This window comes from Medicago truncatula, chromosome 2 (genome assembly GCF_003473485.1).
Source record: "Medicago truncatula cultivar Jemalong A17 chromosome 2, MtrunA17r5.0-ANR, whole genome shotgun sequence".
NCBI classification, from domain to species: Eukaryota; Viridiplantae; Streptophyta; class Magnoliopsida; order Fabales; family Fabaceae; genus Medicago; species Medicago truncatula.
In genome coordinates, this window is record NC_053043.1 from 45,029,309 (window position 1) to 45,053,991 (window position 24,683).

Here is a 24,683-nt window from a genome sequence, read left to right on the forward strand (position 1 = left end):
TCATTTTTGAAAAACATTTTTTTTGCATTTTTCTTAAACATTTTTTTATAGTTGAATAACTGAAGTCACTAAGCACTTGTTCAATTTAAAATAGTTGAAAAATTATTAGAATAGTGGTGCACAATTAACATACTCTCCGGTTATATTTATAAATAAAAAACTATTTTTTACATTAAGTCTTCAATGAATTTAAAAAGTAGTTTTTTTGTTATAAATATGATCGAAGAGAGTATAAACTAATGAAAGAGATGATTTAATTTTAGAAAGACAAATTATATATAAGAAATTTGAGAGTGTTGATGTCTCCTTTCAAAAAATAGAGTTTGGTCTCCTCCCATAACATAATCACTCAGTAAACATCCCAAAAACCATTTCCCCCTTTTCTTTTTCTATTTAGGAATTAATTTCATTCTTAACAAGACTGGTGGACATTGGGCGTGGGGGGCACTTGTCAGTGACATCAGAATTATATGCATTTTCTTATGATTGGTTATGGCTTTAGTAGAAGGTTTACTTAAATTTTGTTGTTAAAAAGGTAAACTTTGAAGTAGTCAAGTGTAAAAAATTATTTTTGATGGCTGAAAAACATTTTGAAGTTAGAGTCAAACAATCATGGGGGTGATTTTGAAGTTGTGTGGGCATTCTCAACGTAATGGAAGACATGAGAACTTGAGAGGAACATGCCATCCATGTGGCTAGAGCATTGCTACAAACATGTTTGCTCAAAAGATTTTGGTGAATCAGTTTGTTGTTTGCATCATTAATTGAGTTCCTTCTTAAGTGCTTGAGGATATAATTCCTTATGAGGTTTCTCTTAACCACAAACTCACCGTTCTTTGACTACGTAACTTTAGATATCCTTTAAACGCTACTTCACCATCCTTTAGTCATCCAACTGAGCCTTCTGGGCTGATATTGTATAATTTAAATTCCAAGTAATCTAATATGTTCATTTAATTTCCATATATCTATACCTATTAATATTAATAATGTTTAAACATGTATGAAAAAAAACATTCAAATTTTAAATTTTAAAGATAATAAAATAAATTTGGATTCAGACTTAAACCCTATGTTGAACATTTTTATAAGGATTCAATCATGCCACTTTTTTTTTTAATAAAACACATTTTTTTAACCCTTAATAAAAAAATCCAGATGTAAATCAAAGGAGATTTTTTTTATTAACAGTTGAATTGAAAATTCACCACATTGAGGATAGTTTTTATATAAATTGTATTTTCTTATCCTTTAAAAAAATGTATTTTCTTGTTATAAACTAAAAACGAAATTTTATCTATTTACAAAAACTTATTTAATCAACAAGTAATAAAAAATTCAGAAGTAAATCAAAGGAAAAAAAATAATAATTAGAAGTTAAATTGAAAGGAAGGCCAATTAGAGAGGTTTTAGGTTTTATAAATGTATACAAAATGAGTGTCGTTTTAGCAAAAAAATTGTTTTAAAATGAATGTCACTTTCAGTTTTCAATGCAATAATAACTTCTTTTTTTCAATTGTACCCTTCAATTAATACTATGTTACACTACTTCCAAAGTATTATTTTTTCTTTAATGAAAAACAAACCAATAGTTGATTATGATAATTTGGTAAAATTGTTATGACATTTGACTACTTTATTTCATTCATTAATATGTGTGCAATTGACTAAAGCGACACTCATTTTGCCTAAAGCAACACTCATTTTAAAACGGAGGGAGTACATATTTAGTCAAATGATCCTTGTGTTGCTTCTTTATTTATAGCTCCATTTTTTTGTTATTTTGGACGATGTGAGACGTTTAGTTAGTAATAGTATGACACTTAGATACAATTTTCACGGGTGAGAAATATGCTTAGATCTTCACTCCCTTTCACTTTCTCTTCCCTCTCCTCCTGATTTTGGAGATGTTTTGTTGCCTCTTGTTGGAAGCCTCTTCTTAATTTGAAGGGAAAATATGTTTTCGCTTGGATCTATTGTCACTAATATAGTATATAGTTTAATTAATACATTTTTGCCTTATTAATTTTATATTGTTCAAGACGATACAGTTAATCTTGTTTGGCATCAGCAGATTTCCTTGAAAGTTTCCATTGTTGCGTGGCGGTTGCTGAAAGATAGGTTATCAACAAAAACCAATCTCCAAAGGTGCGGTATTTCGCAGGTCACAAACACATTATGCGTGTCGGGGTGTGGTATAGAGGAGTCGGCTTCTCACTTGTTCTTACATTGTCACGTATTTGGTTCTCTCTGTCAACTTATCAGATCTTGGATTGGAGTGATTGGTGTTGATACAGATAATGTCAGTGAGCACTTCTACCAATTCATTCATTATTCAGGTTATACAAAGGCTTGCCGCTCTTTTCTTCAATTATTATGGTTGTTGTGTGTTTGGTTGCTGTGGAATGAACAAAACAACAGATTGTTCAAAAACACTGCAACACCTATTGAGCAGTTGTTAGATAAAGTTAAATTTCATTCGTTGTGGTGGCTTAAGCCATGAACATGTTTTATTAAAAAATAATTAAATTAAATTAATAGGGTTTAAAATCGAAAGGAAATATAAAAAAACTACCAAGTATAAGCTCAAAAGCTACTTGAAATAAAGTATGAAAAAGCTTGTTGATTTAAATTAAAGTATTTGATAAAATTAGCTTTTGAAGTTACTAATAAACACAAAATGACTTAAAAGTACATATATGTTTAATTTATAAAAAAAAAAATTACTTTTTTTACCCATAAATAATTTAACGAAGAAATTATCTTAATAATTTTAATTTATTTAAAATTATTTCTTTGATTTATATTTGCTAAATATGTTCAAAGAAAAAAATAATGATAAATATTTACAGATATTTTTTTAAGGAACAAATAAATATTTAGATATGAATTTAATAGAAAGTGACCGTGTAAAAAAAACCAAATCTAGAACAATATTTCAACCAACAGAAACAAAAAAAAAAATCAAATAGAAACCAAGGATTGTGTTTGTTCCCACGAAAGCTTAATCAACGAAAACCAAGAATATCGCAGAACCCACCTATGTTTTCCGCCAAACATTAATTTAATTTTTTTTGTTTAAAAAAAAAAAAAGATTGATTTGAAATACTGTTATTTCTTCGTGTTTCCCGTAAAAATCCCTTCATGAGATTTAGCATTGCTCAGAAACCAATGTAAAGCAAACTGCAAACAAAAATTAAGTACTACGTGGGAAGTTTTTCCCTTTTACGTGGGTAGTTTTTTTAATAAAAAATAATATTAAAGGTTAAAAATGGAATAAAATGTAAAAAGCTATAAGCTCAAAAACTATTTGAATTAGCTTCTTAAAAAACGCTATAAGCTAATGAGAAACGCTTTTTACCAAACACATCTCATTCTATCAAAACTAGCTTATAAGCTAGTCCAACAAGCTATAAGCTAGCTTTTTTATGTTACCAAACACAACCATATATATCTAAACAAGCTTATAAGCTAGTCCAACAAACTATAAGCTAGCTTATTCATGTTACCAAACACAACCATGATTGTAACACCCTAGTCGTTATTTTATTTATTTATGATTTATTTAGAGTCTTTTATATGATTTTAAATAATTAATGTTATTTAGGTGGTGTGTTGTATTTTATTATATGATTTATTTTGATAATAATTAGAATAATGTGAGAATTATAATTAATTGGAGTCTTGGGGGTTTTATTTTAATTAATAGAAATTAAGTGGGAGTTAAAGAAATTCAAGGGAGTTAAGTCTTGGGAGTTAAGAAAATGGGAGAGTCAGAGAAAACTGTTTCACGTACAATCAATTTTGGGAGAAAAACCAAGAACAAGGGAGAAGAGCCAATAGAGAAAGATTCTGAGATTGTAGAGTTGTTCATCTGAATTAAGATAATGGTGAGGTTTACTTTCAATAGTATAGATTGAATTCTGATTCTGATTCTAACAAAGAGGGTTTTGGTGAATTGGGGAAGATGGGTTTTGATTTTGATTTCTTGAATTGAAAATGTATAGGAACCATGTTAATTGAACTTAGATTGTGTTCAGGCCGATTTTAGGATTTCATAATAATGCTGTAAACAGTTTTGGGGATTGAATTGGGAAAAATTGGGATTTTTGGTGAAAAATGCAAAATTCACGAGTCATAACTCTCACGACTCGCCCTAGCGAAGCCATTTTCACCTGGCGAAATTTCACCATTCCCTCGCCATTGGTTCGCCTCGCGAAAGTTGAAGTAGATAAAATAGTCACAAGGGGGGGGGGGGGGGGGGGGGTTGAATTGTGACCCTTTAAAATTATCCTGAAACTTAAAAGTGATTCTCAAGTTGTTTACTTGAAATAGTTAAGTTAACTTTCTGACTTCAGAACGTTCTGAAGTTCATATGCAGAAACAGTTTAATAAAGTAAATGTGCAAGTGTGTGTTGTGTAAACTATAATTAAAGAGTATAGAGAAGAAGGAAAAAACACACAGAGAATTATAGTGGTTCACCCAACGTGGGCTAGTCCACTCCTCACAATCTTGTGAGAGTTTCCACTATGGTGCTTGAGATAACCTCTCAAATCCTGCACCTTACAATCTTTGTTCACCTGAACAATTACAACTTTGTATTCTCTAAGCCTCAACAGGCTTGCACCTTGTTGCTAAGTTAACCACTTAGACTTTTACAACCTTTGCTCAAACTAACACTTTAGTACCCCTAAAGGTAGATGAGACTTTGTTACAATTTGTATGGAGGTTGGATGTTTGTAAGATCAAACAGAGGAGAAATGAAAGAAGAATTTATCCTTCAGATAACAGAGAGTATTGATTTGCTCTAAGTAAATGAAAGCCTTAGAGATTGATCAATTTCAGTTTTGCAAGAGCTTCTTTGTTGTTTTCTTGTATGCTTTGCAATGGTGCAAGTTTTGTTAATGCCTTGATCTCTATTTATAGAGTCTTTGGGCCCATATAGCCGTTGTAGGGTGTCCAATGGTGTTATGCCATGTTTCCTGGGTCCCACAAGCTTTAACTTGAAATTATGGGCAAACATTCTGATCTTTGATGAACATCAGAATGTTGTTGTGTTCATGATGATCTTCATTTGGGTTCATCATGTATGAATGAACATATGCATTTCTGGGCGTGCCATATGCTTTTCTTATGAATTTCTGGACAGCACTCAAGGTATGGACTTTTCCACATACATCAGAATGTTCCTTCCCCAGATTCGCCTTGGGACCGGTGCAGGAAAGATCTAGTGGGATTCTGCATCTTCATGCCTACGCTTTGAGAGATTGTGTGGTCCATGTACTGTACCAACTCCCATACGTGTCTATCTCTTGTTGATCAAGACAGATTTGCTTTGCTTTTGCTTTTTGCTTTTCACATACTGTACTGTTCATAAAGTAAGCATGTACAGAGCTTTGAACATTCTGATCATCAGAATGTTCCATCTGTTTCACTTAGGATGATTTGTAAGACTACCATTTGATGTAATCAAATCCTAATAGTGAAGCAATAATGAAGAGCAATGATTTTAACATCTAGGATGATATTCTCTTGTGAAATATTCCTAGTACATCAATGTTCATAGTCTTAAATGAACATTGAATGCCTTCTTTGACAAAATCCTTGTACATGCCTTTATTGCTTGATTGATCCATGCAAATGTACTTTCCTGGACATATACCCATGTCACATGTGCCTTGCATGACCTTTGATCAAAGTTCTTGAGACTCTTTGGCTTGTTTAAGAACAACCTTCTGATCTCAGCTTGAACATTCTGATCTTCGAGCAACATTCTGATCTAACATTCTGACCTCAGTGTTAGATCATAATTCAAATGTCCTTTGATTTATTGATTCTTGGTGTGATTTAAACCTTGTTCCTGTCTTAGTAAAACACTCAAGAGCACAAGTTAAATACCAAGGAATTAATCAAAGTCCATTAATTCTTTAATCATATTGGTTTATTATCTTTAAAACTCATTAGGGATTTTGCCTCAACAAAAGTGCCCAGTAAGTTTCCCAAGAACACTGCCTTAGTTCACCATCGCCTCGCCATTGGTTCGCCCTGGCGAAAAGCCTTTTTGTTGAATTTCGTCTGGCGAGAATAGTAGTTCGCCTGGCTAAAGTGCCCAGAACTGAACCATATTTTGAGTTTTGTATACCCAGTTGTACGCATTGTTTGGTTGATTCTTTTGGCTGTACTAATGATTATATATGATTATATTATTTACCAAGAGCATGGCTAATTGTGGATTGTTGATTTATGTATAATTACACTTAAATAAATTATACAAATTGTTGGATTTCATCGTCGAAGGTTGTTGCGTCATAGTTGACCATGGTGATGATAAGTCATATTCATATATGCATTATTCCGTAGCGGTTGTTGTTGTCGTTGAGTTGTATGTAGATATACACAAGTGGAGTCCATTGCATGAGCATATAAAACGGGAGGGCTCTTGCCCTGGAACGCCTTGTCGTTCAAAGCGGAAGGACTCATATCCTAGAACACTTTATTGTTCAAAGCGGTGAGGGCTTATGCCCTGATGAATGCTTTAACCATTCAATATCCGGTGAGGGCTTCTGCCCTGTAAATTGGTACCACATGCATTGTCGCATTGTTGAGGAGTCTTAGCGGTGTTGTCGAGTAGTTGCATGAGTCATTGTTGTTGGTTGTAAATACCATTGTTGTTGATGTGTTGATTATAAAATATACATTTATATTGAATAATTATTAATATGTTAGGGTGTTAGATTCAATTGATGAATTTTTATATCTATATTTATTGTTGTGAATCTCACCCCTTCTGCTTGAAAATGTTGCCCTTCCTATGGGTAACTTACATGTGATCTTGAGTAGTAGGTGGTTGCTCAATGTCTAGGACTCTCATACGCACGGGATGAGATTACTTTATTTATTTTTCATTCCTATGTATCAATTTTTTGGAACATGCTGATGTAGCCCTTTTATTGTTAATTGAACAATGTTGATGATTTTATGTTGAAGCCTTTGTGCCAGGATTTAATGTTGATGATGAAGTTTAATGTTGAGAAATATTTCCGCTGTAAATTATTGTTGTTTGTGAAGGATGTTTACTGAATAGTTTTATATTCTATTTAAGAAAATTTTAAATGTAGTGTGACATGCTCGTTTGGGATATACTCTGATGTATTATTTAATATTTAATTGCTTTGGAATAATGGGGTGTTACAATGATGGGTTCAATTTGATGTAAAATTTTAATTGTTACAAACCCTATAGTGTAAATTAATTAAGATTGTATGCCTAAATATAATTAAATAAAAATTAAAAGTTACCTTATTAAACATGATTTTTTTATAGAGAAAATTGACTAATTTATTGACATTTAATGTTACATTTGTATATTACATTTTGATTGGTTGATATCTTGAAGGAGTAAATACCCTCTAAACAAGAGAGGGTAATGTAGAAAAAAGCTAATATATAGGATGAGGTGTATTTGACACGCAATATTTTGGGGAGTCAGCATAGCTGAAATGTCAAAATATCGTATTACAGTGACTTGGGGTGTGAGTATAGTTGGGATGTCAACCACTATAACTAATACATTTCTCATTCATCATTATTAGAAGAATTTTTTTTATAATGTAATGAAAATGGCTCTTTTTCATACTATACATAAGGCGCGTAAAACTCTAGAAACAACGCTGCAGAATGCATGTTTGCTTGATCATCATTAATTAATGTTTTAACCAAATAATCTCACAAGTCACTAATGTCATGCCCCTTTGTTCAACTTCAACGCTAGATCTTGCAATTACACTATGCCTGGAAAGGGATCATATTCACCTATCAATGAGTGATCATCTCTAATCATTATTTGAATAACCAACTATTTGAGTATGTTCTTCGTTCTCATAAATCATCCATTTTCTTGGAGTACATTGAATTATGTATTTTAACTTCCGTAACACAACAAAATTATATATTAGTTAAAGAATAAAGTCAAACGTAATTTTTGTGAATAATGTGCATTGTAAAATTACGACATGTATTTTGAAATAGATGGAAATTCTTTTTCAAACTATCCGCAATATTGATATTTTAATTATATCAATTTAATTGGAGGTTTTTTTAATATATATATATATATATAAATATAAAATTTCAAAATAGTTTGGTTTATAGAAAGGGACGGTACATTATATGCTTGCCTTCAATTTTTCGTCTACAATCTCAAATAAACATGGAGAAATTAAATTAAAGACTAATTATACAAGTTGAATATCACATGGACAAAACATTATATGTGATGCCAACTAAGCATGATATTAAAGATGTTAAGTGCTTGCACCACTACTACGACGATGAAATCTCTATTCTCGTATATACAGTGCCGGATCTTAGAATAGATCCATGGAGCCATGGTATCCTATGGTTTTTCAATATATATTATATAGTTAGTAGTGTTTTTCGGAAAATACTTAGGTGACATAGAGTTGGGTGACATTGACCAATCACAATGCCACAATGCTTGTGTTTCTCTCTCTTTCACAAGCATTGTGACATTATGATTGGCCAACGTCACCAATGTCACCCAACTCTATGTCACCCAAGTGCTACCCGTGTTTTTCACCCCTCTGTAATGAGTGCAGATCCTATCCATTTTATTAGAAAATGGCAAATCTCAATTTCCACTCCTAAAAATAAGACACGTGGAAGGTAAGAGATCAATGGCTCGAATTTATTCTGGACACATAATCCTATAAACTATTAATTTCAGAAAGAAAGAAAAACATAATCTTCCTCCTCCCGTGTATCCCTTCCTTGCTCTGTCCAGCCACACACCCTTCTTCTTCAACAAACCTTCACCATCGGCACTGTTACCTTCACCGGCTTCCGTCGACCACTGCACATGCTTTGTAGCTTGCCGCCACTTTAGGCTGTGTTTTCTATCTAATGCTTCAAAATTCAATCTTAATCTCTTTAAATTATTCTGTTATGATTCTTTTGACGACAGAGATTATTAATTATTGATTATCAATCTTAATCTCATGACCTTGTGTTATTGGGTTAAGATTATTAAAAAATCTAACCAATTTGAGTTGTAATGGATTAAACTTGAGATGAGACATAAACAAACAAATTAACAGCCATCTCTTATTTAACTCACATAAAAGAGCAATCAGCGACGGCGACGGGAATAGTCACAACCCGGCGACGGCGACGGCGACCGCATCATGATTGCGACTTGAAACAACACACAGACGAGTAGGAACAGTGATGACAACCTCATGTTTGGCAAAATGACTATGGCAGTTGTACAACCGAGTGACGAGGTGTGGTCGGCAACCACAGTGGCGATGGGTCAGAGGGAAATGGGTTCTTGAGAATTTGTCCAGGTTCTTCTCAACTCCAAACTCCAAATGAGAGAGAAGCAATGGGCGTGGTTTCTATGTTTTGGTTATTAAAATAAAATGGAAAAATTAAATAATTCTTTGAATGTATCAGAACCGTTGATTGTTTTATTTTACACATGTCTTATTTTTAGGAGTGGAAATTGAGATTTGCCATTTTCTCACAAAATGGAGAGGATTTGCACCCTCTGTAATATAGGTCATTTTCGGTTTGAATTGCATCCTTGTAAAACTTTTTTTTTTCTTCTTCGGAAAACACCCTTCCCCCATCAAACTCAGCAAATTCACTTACGTGACGCTGATTTGGCATTTTTTTTAATTGGCCATGTGTAAAAAATAGATCACATGGGTTCTTATTTTTGGGCTTTTGATCTTAAATATTTTTAATAGTATATTAGAAAAATTATGAAAATTTGATATTTTAAAAATATTTATCGATACAAATCCAACAACATTTTATATGCTATAATTTATGTTTTTATATCAGTAAAAAATATTAAGACCATCCACATCGATGGATGCTTCACATATTTAGCACCACATTAAATAAACACCCCTCATTGTGGAGTATAATATATGGGTGTCTAGGGAGAATGGTGGTTATGAAAGCACCTTCTCTCTCTCTCTCTCTCTCTCTCTCTCTCTCTCTCTCTCTCTCTCTCTCTCTCTCTCTCTCTCTCTCTCTTCATTTTTCGCATATTCCATTTAATAAATCTTAATAAAATAAATAAATTTTGTTGAAATGTAAAGATATAGAATTATTTGTGAGACCTATTTAATAATTTCGTTTGAGGTGCTGGGTTGGAGAAAATTGGTGCTTAGTAAATACTCACTCTGTCCCAAAATATAAGCAAAAATGAGTCAACATAAGTTGATGTATTTGATACAGATTTTGAACAAAATACATTAACTTTTGTTGAGTAATTTTTGTTTATATTTTTGGACGGATGGAGTATTACCGTAAAATAAGTGATGTGGATATAGAAACCCATTTAAGCATTCAATTTAGAGTGCTCTGTTGCGGATGGTCCAAGATCAAAATTGTAAATAGACATACTTGACAGAGTCAATTTATGTCACATAACAATTAATTTTGTAGAATAAAATAGTTTTGTCTTCTCTTAAAAAAATAAAATAATTTTGTAGAATAAATTTATTTATCCAAAAGAAATTTCCATAAGTAGTTTAAAATTGAGTAAATAGGCAGTTACCTCTTGAAATTGTAAGTTTCGTCAATTACTCCCCTGAAATTAACAAAACTTCAATAACCCCTTGAAACTACACAACGTTGATCAATTTACCCCCTCCGTCAAATTTTTTTGTTAGTCAACTGATGTTTAGCAAATACCCCCTGAAGTTTTGCACTTATGTGCAAAATGCCCCGTGAACTTGAAAATTTATATACTAGTATTATTTTGGGTTAATAGGTCTTTACCCCTGTAATATAGGACACTTTTGGTTTTGCCCACTGTAAAAAAAAAAATTTAGATTCCGTCCTTGTAAAATGAAGATTCTTCAAGATTGCCCCCTGAGCCCTGTGACTCAGCAGAATCAATGATGTGGCAATTTTTTTATAATTTTTTTGAATGCCAAGTGTAAAAAATAATTTACATTTCATTTAAAATTAAAAAAATTAAAATTTAAAAAATTGAAATTTTTTTTTTAAAATAAAGTTCCAGATTTTTTTTAAAATACTTCCTAATTCCAGATTCTTTTAAAAAAATCGAAAAAAAATTCAGATATTTTTGAAAAAATTTAAAAATTCAGATTTAAAAAAAAAAATTAAGTTCCGGATTTTTGTTAAAATCAGAAAAAACAAGCAGATTTTTTTAATTTAATTTTTAAAATAAAAAAATATTTTATATTTCAAAATCTTTATTCCAGAAATTTTATAAATTCTTTTATGAAATTAAATAATTAGAAAAAAATTCAAATATTTTTTACAAATTCAAAAAAATTAGATAATACTTTTTTTTTCTCCAAATTTTATAATTTTAATTTAATTCGGATTTTTTTTTAAAAATTTAGTATAATTTTTTTGGAAAATTTGAAAATATATTAAGTTCGAGAATGGAAACGGTATACCATATGGGTTTTCCTGTCATTGATGGGAAATATATTAAGTTAGCATTTAGAAAATAATTCAAAAAATATATTCCTGAATTTTTACGAATTTATTTTTATTTAAAAAAAAAATAAAATCATTTTTTTTTCTTCTGAAATTAGGAAGTATTTTAAAAAAAAAAACAGGATTTTATAAAAAATTTCAAAAACAAATCAGAATTTTTTCTAAATTTAAAATTTTCGAAAATATCTGAAGTTAAGATTTTAAAAATTTAAATAAAATCATTTTTTTTTTCAGATTAAATAGTTGGAATTTAAAAACATTTATATCCAAATTTTTAAAAATTAAAATATTTTGCAGAATTTTCATTCTTTGTAGAAAAAATAATTTTTAAAAAAAAAAATTAGATTCCGTCCTTGTAAAATGAAGATTCTTCAAGATTGCCCCCTGAGCCCTGTGACTCAGCAGAATCTATGATGTGGAACCTACATGGCTTTTTATTTTTATTTTTAATTGTAGAATTTTTATTTCGAAAAATATCTGAATTTTTTTTAATTTCGAAAAAGATAAGACAATTTTCTATCTCGGAAAAAAAATCTAAATGTTTTTTAATTTTTGGAAAAAAAATCTAATTTTTTTTCGATTTAAAAAAATAGTTTGAATTTTTTCAAATTTTGGAAATTAATTTTCAGATTTTTAAAAATATGATTTTCGTTTTTTTAAATTTTATTTTAATTTTTTTAAATAAAAATGACGTGTAAACTATTTTTTACACGTGGCAAGCAAAAAAAAATTAAAAATAAAAATAAAAAGCCATGTAGGTTCCACATCATAGATTCTGCTGAGTCACAGGGCTCAGGGGGCAATCTTGAAGAATCTTCATTTTACAAGGACGGAATCTAATTTTTTTTTTTTATAGGGGGCAAAACCAAAAGTGCCCTATATTACAGGGGGTAAAGACCTATTAACCCTATTATTTTCCTTATTCTTAAAAGTGACTGCATTATCACTGATTGTAAAACATATTAGATAAGTTTTGACGGTATACAACCACATATGTTACATGAAACGATCAAAAATTAACCATGTATTAGAGCCTGATGATGTGAAAGTCAGCATAATAAAGTACAACTACACCTGTCAGATGAAAAACTAATGCATAGCATACACGATGAAACACATAAATGACATATAATTGGCATAACCAAGATGTCAAAATATATGCCTCTGTTACTCCATATATGGTTATAATTGAGTGACATATTATATTATTGTCTTGTCTTAGTTTAGAAAATGAGCGATTATCGCTCATCTTTTTCATTCTGTTATATGATCAACTACATGTGTTTCTAAAACCCTAAATGTGAACCATAACGAACCATTTTATTTGAGCAGCTTCAATTGCATTAGCTTTAAACTTTCAACGATTGAATTTTAGTTTTTTTGGCATGATTTTGAACGCTTGACCATTTTTTTTTTTTTTTGAAGAAACTAAAAGAAATATATTAAAGACACATACAGTCCCTCAAGCACAAAGTGTGCCAAAGGGAGCTGAAAATAGTTAATTACAATACAGTAAGGCTTAAATAGCCATAAATCAAAAGGGATAATCAAAAGCGAACGTGATGAAGTTTGCTTTCAACCGCCAAAAAGTTTGAAGTTTAACCCTTTCAAGAAGAGCTTCAAGATGGTCCATATGGTTTTGGAAAATCATCATGTTGCGATCTTTCCAAATAACAAATAAGACAGAAATCCAAATAATAGTAAAAGCTTTCATAGAATTCTTTGAAAAGCCTCTAAGAGCACAAAAATGATTAGCATGTGTATATAAATTGCCATTAAACACCATAACAAAACCAAGCCAATTCGATATCAAGAGTCATAATCGACCATAATAATCACATTGAAAAAATAAATGGTCCCTTTCCTCCTCCTTACCACATAAGGCCGCACAAGAAGCATATGTAGCCTGAAAGACATTCCTCTTGCGAAGATTGTCCTTTGTAGTAAGTCTATTCAGAAAGAGACGCCAAACAAAAATGTTAATTTTTAAGGGAACCGCTTTAAGCCATAAAAACTGATCAAACTCTAGTGATGCTGATGTCCACCATTGTTAAATAAGAGTAAACTGAATGCACCGTATATAATTGTGACAAGTGGAGGTCTCCACACCCACCAATCAGACATGTCTACCTGCAAAACAAAGTTAGTCAACCGCTCCACACACTCCCCCACCAACTCTTCCTCCCATGCAAATAATCTCCGCCTCCACCTCTGTGCACACCCATCAGCCCCCCACCCCAACAAAAACATCTCCCTCACTGTGACATCTTTTGTTAAGTTCACTTTCAACGATTAAATTGACACATTTGATTACATTTTCAACGCATTGCACAAGACCCTTTTGTTCCTTTTTTGTTCAGCTTTCACCATTCTATATAGTCACTCAGGTTGTTGGATAATATATCAATTTTCATTGACCGATTACTAAATTCAAATTTACATGTTTTGGATCAGAAAAAAAAATATGAATTTTAGGATAAGAAAAAAATATATAAATTTTTAAATTTAGGCGGCATTTTGAACATAAGTGCAAAACTTCAAGGGATATCTGCAAAATTTCATGTTGACTAACAAAAAAAATTGATGGAGGGAGTAAATTGATAACGTTTGTGCAATTTGAGGAAGATAATTGAAATTTTGTTAAATTCAGAGAAAAGTTACAATTTCAGGAAATCATTGCCTATTTATTTGTTAAAATTCAAAGTTATCCAAAAGGAATGATGATCTCGAAGACACAACCTGACGTTATGTTGATGCGATAGGTACACGTCACAATCACAAACTAGTTTCTTTTTTCTTTTTTATTAACAAAGAGAAAACGAAAGATCGACTTCACTTCAAATAAACACTCAACTCATTCGGATAGCCTTTCTTTGCTTTTTTGTTTCTCTGTTTTGTAACCCAGCTGAGTTTGAGTTCTCTTTGCACCGATTTCATTTATTGTTTTTTCCCTCAGTATCTCTTCCTTCTTTCACTTAAATCAAATCACATACATCTTATAATATAAATTTTATGAAATTTTAATCTTATGCTTACTATTCAAAATGAATAATACTACAAGGCCAACTCCGATTCAATCAAAAATACTCGCGAATGTTGAAGCTTGTACTGGCTGGTGCCAGCTCATATTCTCTAACAAACTCGATGAAGTAGTTACACCAGTGGGATATATAAAGTTCTCTGTTCCCACTTCTTCAACATTCATCGAGAATTCCTTCAATCACCGTTGCTTCATCTCATCCAAAAACGGTTACAGCTTTCAGCGATTTTCAGGTAACATTCGTTATCGCTATTTTCCTTTTCGTTTTCCGTGAATCCTTGTTGATGATGATGAATCTCTACGGTAACATTCATCATCATTACTTCGTTTTCTTTTGTTTATGATGCTGCTGATGAATCTTTCTTCGTTCCGTTTCAGGTTTTAGGAATTTTTCATCTTTACGGTAACATCGTTTATTTCGTTTTCGTTTTCGTTTTCGTTTTCGTTTCTTTTTCATGAATCTTCGTTTCTTTTTCACTCACTGATGAATCTTCGTTTCTTTTTCACTCACTGATGAATCTTCGTTCCGTTTCAGGTTTTAGCTCGAACATCTTCTCGGTAATTCGTCATCGCTATTTCTTCTCATTTTAATATTCGAATTTTCGTTTTTGTTCGTATGATTTTTTTAATTATAGAATTCATTTTTTTTGTCTGCACTTGATATACTGTATGAATATTTTGGTTTCTATTTCTGATATTGTTTCACTTTGCCGATTATTTGTTTCAATCGATTTTTCACAAATTTTATTTTTCTCAAGTGTTCTTGTTTATTGAGTTTTCAAAGAATTTGATTTTTTACCAGGTTAATTGATTAATAACAACTTTATTCATCTTAATTTTTTAGTCTTTTAAATTAGGTCATTATTTGATTATTTTTTTCACTCATAACCTTTTGTTTAAGATTGTTGATATTTAGTACTTGATATGATTAATTTTTCACCATGATCTTTGAGTATAATCTATGTGTAGGACTGTCACTATTTGAGAACTTTTAGTCTCTTAAATTTGGTCATCATTTGATTATTTTCTTCACTCATAACCTTTTGTTTAAGATTGTTGATATCTAGTACTTGATTGTTTAGATTTTGATGCGTTTCAATCTTTGAGATGATCTATGATAAATTTTCATTTTGATTCCGATTCGTCTAGTTTTTTTTCGATCTGACCTAATCTATACATGAAATTTGTATATGAACATTTAAGAACGGCAATGGACTCCCTCTCAAAAAAAAAAAGAACGGCAATGAACTTGCTAGCTGACTCTGCTTGTGATGTTAAAGACATTGAGGATGCTATCGCCAAAGCCAACGCCAAGGCCAAGCCTTCTGCCAACGTCAAGGCCAAGCCTGCAGCCAAAGCCAAGCCTTCTGCCAAGTACAAAGGCAAAGCTATCCAAGAAGAAGTGCCAGAGGTAAATTCTGATTTTTTTTTTTTTTTTTTTTTTTATAATTTATGAAGGAAATATTGATATTATTGCACTATTGCCGTAGGTTTTTTTAACTTTTACTTTTGTATAGTGGGATGATACCACTAATGCGCTTCTAACGAAGGCGGTCAAGAGGCATGGTAAGTCGCACCGAAGCTTTATAAATATCGTTGCTGATCCCGACTTCGAAGACCTCCTTGCTTTTGGATCTGATGCTTGCCGGGTTAGATTTTGATATTTTGATTTGTTATAGTATTTATGTTCTTGAGATTTAACCGATGTTTTAACGTTATTTCAGTTGAAATGGGGTCGTATAGAAAAGCAGAAAGAGAAACTGATGAAAGATGCACAAGCCAAGGCGGCTGAGAAAAAAAGTGATGAACTGGTCAAAGATAGAAAGGGAAGACAGCTCAAGGTCACTGAGGAGAAAGAGGGACCTGAAGAATCAGATTCAGAATTAGGGGTACGACTCACTAGTACAGTAGTACGCACTAGTAGTAGTTTAACTCCTATTGCATTTGGTTTTTTAATATTAATTTGTTTTCTTTGCTTCACCTGAAACTGTAATTACATGCTTTATTTTTTTCTTATCTATCTATATATCTATATCACTATGCAGATGGAGCTGAAAAAGAAACCGATGAAAGATGCACAAGCCATGGCTGAGAAAAAAAGTGATGGACTGGTCAAAGATAGAAAGGGCAGACAGCTCAAGGTCACTGAGGAGAAAGAGGGACCTGAAGAATCAGATTCACAAGTAGGGGTATGACTCACCAGTAGTAGTTTAGCTTCTATTGCATTTGGTTTTTTGATATTAATTTGTTTTCTTTGCTTCACCTGAAACTGTAATTACATGCTTTATTTTTTTCTTATCTATCTATATCTATATCACTATGCAGATGGAGCTGAAAAAGAAACCGATGAAAGATGCACAAGCCATGGCTGAGAAAAAAAGTGATGGACTGGTCAAAGATAGAAAGGGCAGACAGCTCAAGGTCACTGAGGAGAAAGAGGGACCTGAAGAATCAGATTCACAAGTAGGGGTATGACTCACTAGTAGTAGTTTAGCTTCTATTGCATTTGGTTTTTTGATATTAATTTGTTTTCTTTGCTTCACCTGAAACTGTAATTACATGCTTTATTTTTTTCTTATCTATCTATATCTATATCACTATGCAGATGGAGCTGAAAAAGAAACCGATGAAAGATGCACAAGCCATGGCTGAGAAAAAAAGTGATGGACTGGTCAAAGATAGAAAGGGCAGACAGCTCAAGGTCACTGAGGAGAAAGAGGGACCTGAAGAATCAGATTCACAAGTAGGGGTATGACTCACTAGTAGGAGTTTAGCTTCTATTGCATTTGGTTTTTTGATATTAATTTGTTTTCTTTGCTTCACCTGAAACTGTAATTACATGCTTTATTTTTTTCTTATCTATCTATATATCTATATCACTATGCAGATGGAGCTGAAAAAGAAACCGATGAAAGATGCACAAGCCAAGGCTGAGGAAAAAAGTGATGGACTGGTCAAAGATAGAAAGGGCAGACAGCTCAAGGTCACTGAGGAGAAAGAGGGACCTGAAGAATCAGTTTCACAAGTAGGGGTATGACTCAATAGTAGTGGTTTAACTTCTATTGCATTTGGTTTTTGAATATTAATTTGTTTTCTTTGCTTCACCTGAAACTGTAATTACATGCTTTATTTTTTTTCTTATCTATCTATATCTATCTATATATCTATATCATGTTAAGTTTGCTACAACTTAACCAAACCCTAATCCTCTTAATCCATGTTTTCCCTCCCTAATCATCCTTAATCCACATCATTCATTGATAAGTTATGCATAAGTCTCATTTCATTTGTTTTGTGGTTAGCTTAAGTATATTAAGTGGCTAAATTACAGTTTTTTTCTTTACAGGACAATTCTCCATCTGTAAAAGATTACTTCGCACTCGTTCTGACAGGAATTAATACTGTGATTAAGGAACTGAAAGTGAACAACTCTTCAATCAAGGAAACCAATTCAACTCTTAAAGAGTTGGTGACCGTTATGAATAAAAAGCCTTAGTGGTAGCATATTAAGTTGTAGCATATTTCTGGAACTTCTTTTAATTTCTGCGAAGACTCATTAAGCCTTAGTGGTTATGATATGTTGTGATAGTGCATAGCAATTAAGCTCAAAATATAAGAATGATCAAAGTTGTAGCATATAAAATTTCTGGAACTTCTTTTTTCTGTGACTGTGAAGACTCATTAAGCCTTAGTGGTTATGATATGTTGTGATACTGCATGGCAATTAAGCTCAAAATATAAGAATGATCAAAGATTCAAAGTTGTAGCATATAAATTTCCGTAACTTATTTTAATTTCTTTGAACGCTCATTAAGCCTTGGTGGTTATGATATGTTGTGACAGAGCATAGCAATTAAGCTCGAATAATAAGAATGATCAATGTTACGACTCATTAAAATTTCATAAGCAAAACCCAAACTAGTTTGACCTCAGCTAAAACATTACAAGCATCTCACTTTTTGATGTAAAAATAAATAAAATTCTGCTTGCTTTAACTGTTACCTATGGACTAATCGTTGATGAACATAGCCAAATCTTACAGTATTGTAGGGCAAGGTAACCATGTCTACCATAGCAATATTCTGAACACAATAAAATCAAAAGCGTGCGTATTAATTGCAGTGCCTTCTCCTGGATATTCAAATCTCAATACCATGAAAGTATTCTAGTCAGGCGGTGTACCGCCACCACTCACATTTCATACTCCATGAATCGCTAAACCAATACTATGAACTAGTGCGAGTTGACTGCTGACCAATAGCATATGGAGAGAGGAAATTGGAAATTTCATATTTTATAATAAACTAGATCGCCGACCCGTGCGCCGCACAGGTCTTTTAGAGTTGAAGATGAAAATATTTTTTAACCATTGATATTTTATTTTTTATGATATCTACATTACGGTTCCAATGAGATTGAGGTGTCTCATGAATTACTTGTCGGAACTATTTAAAAATGATTACATAGGTGAGAAAAAATAAATCATATATGGTATCATGTTTTGAAAAACCTACATAGAAATGGCACCAAAATTTTCAAACTTAGCATACTGCATATAAACTGTGTTCGCATTTTGATTAGCGAACAAATCTATCCGTGTAGAAATTCACATCCATGAAATAACTACTTACTACTCCCTATGATTTACTGCATAGCATGATCTTGTGTACAAAATTTATGTGCCAAAAACAAAACAACCCAGCTGTTAGTTCCAAATATGATGTGAAAAATTGTTACAACCCTAGAAATTCCAATTGGACTTATAGTATAAAGAAACACATATGCACCTAGATAATTGGATAAGAATTCTAATGCATTCACATTTTACTGCTTTCTGTTGTAACTGCCTTAGTGACTTAGATTCCTTTTCGATGCTTTCATGAATGTACCGATAGTACTATAAGTATCCCATTTGGGAAAGGAATGAATAAGCAATGAAAATTGAAGCAAGTATTTAGCTTAGTATAGCAGCTTTAATTTACAAACCTTATTACTCTATGTCACTCTCACACTGATACACAAATCCTTTTCATTAAGCTACTATTAAGATCCTATTGTTTCCCTCACAGTTAGTGTCACAATACATCATTGGTGATCATGTTCTTTCTTTTTGAATAGCGGATGCAAGTATGTTTTGTCATTCATTGAATAAACACTATGATTTCAGTAGTTGCACATCAGTATTTTCCCCCCTAAAAGCATAGATGCCAATGAAAACTCAATAAAAGACATCACAACTAACTTTACAAAGACAACAAAGCTTTATAAAATGATTTCGACAGAGGCAAGGATTATCACTCATTTACAACATCTTATTATGCAACACATGAAGTTATACAGACAACATATGTCTACAAAATTTCTTCAAAAAAAACATATGTCTACAAAAATATTGGAAAATTAAGCATGAAAGAACATATATAATGAGCTAGTAAGCAAGCAATACACATAAGCATCACAAAATTTGATTAGAGGACAAAATATTGGTGTTTGAAAAGAAAAAATAGCCAAATTATCAAAAATAGATAGAAAGAGAAAATCTCCCATGTAAGTCACCAAATTATCAAAATTTAAGAAAGAGATAAGAATAGACACATATGACAGAAACTCTAAAATGTATAGGTTCAAATTTAAAATCTTTCATTACATTTTGTAAAACTCATCACAACATTTATAGGTAGCTTAATCAAGATTATAAGGCTGAAAAAGCACAATATTGTAAGTTATGTTACATCATAAATTGTATTTTTTTAGCTTAATCAAGATTGCAATGCATAACTTTAAGCCTAAACCATGGAAGATAAATGATAAAACATTTCCAAAACTTAGTTGAGTGTGGCACAGAATCAACCATCAGGCAAATATGTTTTGAAAGTTCAATGAAGCATTACAACAAACAGGTGGGAGAGGGAAGACTGCAAAAGTAAGATAAAAAAAATTAATTCAGACAAAATTGGTTTACCTCATCTCATAACTATAGCTCATAACTTTTCTATACGAGAATTGCTGTTCCCACATATAGTATGGCTGTGCCACACGAGTAATTTACGCAAATACCCCCTCGGCAGTTAACTGCCGAGGAATTTGAAATCCGGCTGCAGTTAACTGCCGAGGAAAATGTTTCATCTGATGAAACAGCTACCTGCTCCCCCTACACACTATTTTCTTCATCACCTTCATTTCCAACCCCATTTCAATCCCAAAATCCATTTTTTTTTAAGCAATTTTTGATCCAAAATCATTCAAGCATCAAGCATAGGAGGTATCAACACACTATTGACGTAAAAAAACAGGTATTGTGCATTTTATTTGATTCATTTTTTGCGTGTTTTAGGGGTATCTACGTCTGTTACGTAGAACTCTGTCATGGAAATCCTCGGCAGTTAACTACCGAGGAAAACTTCGGTCGTTTAGTGCCGAGGAAAACCTCGGTAGCTAGGTACCGAGGAACTCTTGGTGAAAATTTTCACCACGAAAAAATGGCAGCCACTGCCAGATTTTCTAAATTTTTTTTCTTTTATTTTTTTTCTTTTGTTTTTTTTGTTTTGATTAATTATGGCATTGATGTTTATGCATTACTTAGTTGTTAATTCATATTTATGTGTTGTTTAATTATAGTAATGGTAATGAATGCGAAAGATGTTCCGGGAGAGACAAAAGAAAATTTTGTCGAAAATTCCGGAGATGTCAAACCGCCTAATGTTGAAGCGAAAACAAACATAGATGGAGCTTCCGTCCATGTTGAAGCTTCAAAGCATGTTGGCGGCTCCGGTGTACTCCCACTTCAACCCCACGAGGTCGACACGGCTAAGTTTTTTTCAGACGACGTTAAGTCGAAAAATAGAGATGAATTGCTTGAGTGAGTGCGTCGACAAGCAAATAAGGCGGGATTTACAATTGTCACACAAAGATCAAGCTTGATCAATCCAATGTTCAGGCTAGTGTGTGAAAGGAGTGGAACTCACATAGTTCCGAAAAAAAAACCGAAGCATGCGAAGACGGGCTCAAGAAAATGCGGTTGCTTATTCATGATTAGTGGATATCAAAGTAAGCAAACAAAGGAATGGGGATTGAACATTCTTAATGGAGTTCACAACCATCCCATGGAGCCGGCTTTAGAAGGACACATTCTTGCCGGTAGATTAAAGGAGGACAACAAGAAGATCGTACGTGACTTGACCAAGAGCAAGATGCTTCCATGAAATATTTTGATACACTTGAAGAACTAGAGACCACATTTCATGACAAATGTGAAGCAAGTGTACAATGAACGTCAACAAATATGGAAGGCAAATAGGGGTGACAAGAAACCGTTGCAATTTCTAATCTCGAAGTTGGAGGAGCACAACTATACTTATTACTCAAGAACACAACTTGAAAGTAATACTATTGAAGATATTTTTTGGGCTCATCCAACATCCATTAAGTTGTTTAACAATTTTCCAACGGTTTTGGTTATGGACTCCACGTACAAGACCAACATGTATAAGATGCCAATGTTTGAGGTAGTTGGGGTGACTTCAACTGATTTGACATATTCGGTTGGGTTTGGATTTATGACACATGAGAAAGAAGAAAACTTTGTTTGGGTTTTAACAATGTTGCGTAAACTTTTTTCGTCAAAGATGAATATGCCTAAGGTGATTGTTACCGATAGGGATATGTCTTTGATGAAAGCGGTTGCACATGTTTTTCCGAAAAGTTATGCATTGAATTGTTTTTTTCATGTGCAAGCTAATGTTAAACAAAGGTGTGTCTTGAATTGTAAATATCCTTTGGGCTTTAAAAAGGATGGGAAAGGGGTGAGCAATCGGGATGTGGTGAAGAAGATAATGAACGCATGGAAAGCTATGGTTGAATCGCCCAATCAACAGTTATATGCAAATGCATTAGTGGAGTTCAAAGATTCATGTAGTGATTTCCCAATTTTTGTAGATTATGCCATGAACACCTTGAATGAAGTGAAGGACAAAATTGTGAGGGCATGGACAAACCATGTGTTGCATCTTGGTTGCAGGACCACAAACAGGGTCGAATCGGCCCATGCTTTGTTGAAGAAATACTTGGACAATAGTGTGGGTGATTTGGGTACTTGTTGGGAGAAAATACATCACATGTTGTTGCTCCAGTTCACCGCTATACAAACATCCTTTGGTCAAAATGTTTGCGTGTTGGAACATAGATTCAAAGATGTCACTTTGTACTCGGGGTTAGGTGGTCATGTGTCTAGAAATGCTTTGGACAACATTGCTTTGGAAGAAAAACGTTGTAGGGAAACATTGTGCATGGACAATAACATTTGTAGTTGTGTTCAAATGACATCTTATGGACTACCATGTGCATGCGAAATTGCTACAAAACTCCTTCAAGAGAAGCCAATTTTATTAGATGAGATATACCACCATTGGCTTCGGTTATCTATGGGTGAAGAAAGTAATGAAGATGCTTTTTGTGTCGAGGTTGAGTTGAAGGCTATTGTAGAGCGTCTAAAGAAACTCCCTTTCCAAATGAAGCTTGAGGTCAAAGAGGGTTTGCGGCAATTGGCATTTCCTGAAACCACCTTGATGTCTCCACTACCACGAAAAGTACCAACCAAGGGAGCAAAGAAAAAAGTTGACATTGCGAGGTCTAAAGGAAAAATTACATCGACTAGTCGGATCCCTTCTTCTTGGGAGGTTGTTGATTCCCAAAATCCGGATAGCCAACCGTCACCATCACCAACTACATCATCATATAAAAGGAAAAAAGGTGCTCGTCTTGGTAAAACATCACTTTCCCCACTTCCACCACCTACTCGGTATCCAAAGCCTAAAGTTATCCCGGTTATGCGTCCTATTGGTTATATGCCACGCTTCATGCTTCCATTTATTGAAAAAGTGGTGGATGTTATCGGCGATGGACATTGCGGATTCCGGGCTATTGCCGAGTTCATGGGCTTGACCGAAAATAATCATCTCATGATCCGTACACATCTTATCCGAGAGTTGATGGATCATAGAGATGATTATGTTGAAGTATTTGCGGGTGAGGATCGTTATAACTACATTTTAAACGGATTACATCCTCCCGCAAATACAAAAACTTGTGCACATCTTGTTGATAAGTGTTTGACATTTCCGGACATGGGACACATTGTTGCTAATTATTACAAAATGTGTGTGGTTGTGTTGACAAATCTTGAAGTTGGAAAATCGGAATCGTTTTTCCCACTAAGAGAGCCACCACCGCCGGGTAATCAAAAAACTCCCATCTTATGCCTTGGGGCAATTCCAAATCATTTTGTGCTTATTTCCTCAAAGAATGGTTGTCCACTACCTCCATCATCTACGGAGTGGCACAATCACAAGAAAAAAGATGCGGTGACTTGGGAAGATGAGTATTTGGATCGACATGAGTTGTTCCGAAAGCTCATGGCTATTGAAGGTGGAAACAAACCTTCCAAACCACAAAAGGAGTCAAACAAAGCGGCGCCTATTTTGTTGGACACTCCCGAAAAACCAAAGCAACAATTTGAAGTTATTACGGAAGATGAGGAAGATTCTATGTCACTTGATCTTCTCCAATCACTTGGTCTTTAATGAGTGATTTTTTTGTCGGTGTTAGTTCTTTTTTTTTTTTGGTAGAAATTACACCGATGTATTTTTTGGGGTCGAAATTGTAACGCCAACTTTTTGGTGGCCAATATATAACTAACATTATGTAATTTATATATATATATGATTTTTATGTGGTGAAAATAATGCAATATTTATTTATAGCTTTTTAATGTTTCCGCATTTCATTTATCCGTTATTACATTCCATTTAATTTTGTTCTAATATATGATTCTTTTGTTACAAAAATTTTCAAGTGAGACATGTCTGAGGTTGCACAAATTGAAGGGCGGGTTAGGTACTCCGCGTTTAAAAAGACGGTTAAGGTTATGATAACGCCGACGGACTCTCTTGACAATTTGAAAGCACAACTTAACACTTATTTTGAGCATCTTGGTGAAAATCAATATACACGTCACTTGTTTGGTCAAATGCCATGCATAGACCTAGGAGAAGATAGAGATGAATACGCATGGAAAACGGCAAGTTATATGCCTTTGCTTATTCGCGACGACGGCGACGTCGGATTTATGTTTCGGAA

The 24,683-nt window shown here is 33.1% G+C and overlaps 1 protein-coding gene across 7 annotated transcripts; it reads left to right on the top strand.

The window, feature by feature from the left end:
• The first annotated feature begins 14,342 nt into the window (after nt 1-14,342).
• On the top strand, nt 14,343-18,262 carry LOC25487720 (neurofilament heavy polypeptide). 7 transcript variants are annotated; one of them, XM_024777341.2, is made up of 11 exons: nt 14,346-14,782; nt 14,928-14,952; nt 15,085-15,107; nt 15,753-15,960; nt 16,067-16,198; nt 16,274-16,438; nt 16,595-16,738; nt 16,875-17,018; nt 17,155-17,298; nt 17,437-17,580; nt 17,896-18,247. In XM_024777341.2, the coding sequence occupies exons 4-11, from the start codon at nt 15,760-15,762 to the stop codon at nt 18,043-18,045; spliced, it is 1,224 nt and encodes a 407-aa protein (XP_024633109.1). In that variant the 5' UTR covers nt 14,346-14,782; nt 14,928-14,952; nt 15,085-15,107; nt 15,753-15,759; the 3' UTR covers nt 18,046-18,247. The 7 variants fall into 7 exon arrangements, with proteins under 7 accessions (XP_039686713.1, XP_039686716.1, XP_039686715.1 ...); XM_024777336.2 differs by having other exon boundaries at nt 15,085-15,960; XM_039830779.1 differs by having other exon boundaries at nt 14,343-14,782; nt 14,928-15,960; nt 16,595-16,732.
• Nucleotides 18,263-24,683: the final 6,421 nt, after the last annotated feature.

Bases quoted from the DNA above. Each gene is read 5' to 3' on its own strand.
- LOC25487720 (XM_039830778.1), top strand. From the start codon at position 15,727: ATGAAATTTGTATATGAACATTTAAGAACGGCAATGGACTCCCTCTCA. The intron at 16,199-16,273 runs GTTAGATTTTGA...ACGTTATTTCAG, and splicing joins TTGGATCTGATGCTTGCCGG to TTGAAATGGGGTCGTATAGA. The intron at 16,739-16,874 runs GTATGACTCACC...ATCACTATGCAG, and splicing joins AATCAGATTCACAAGTAGGG to ATGGAGCTGAAAAAGAAACC.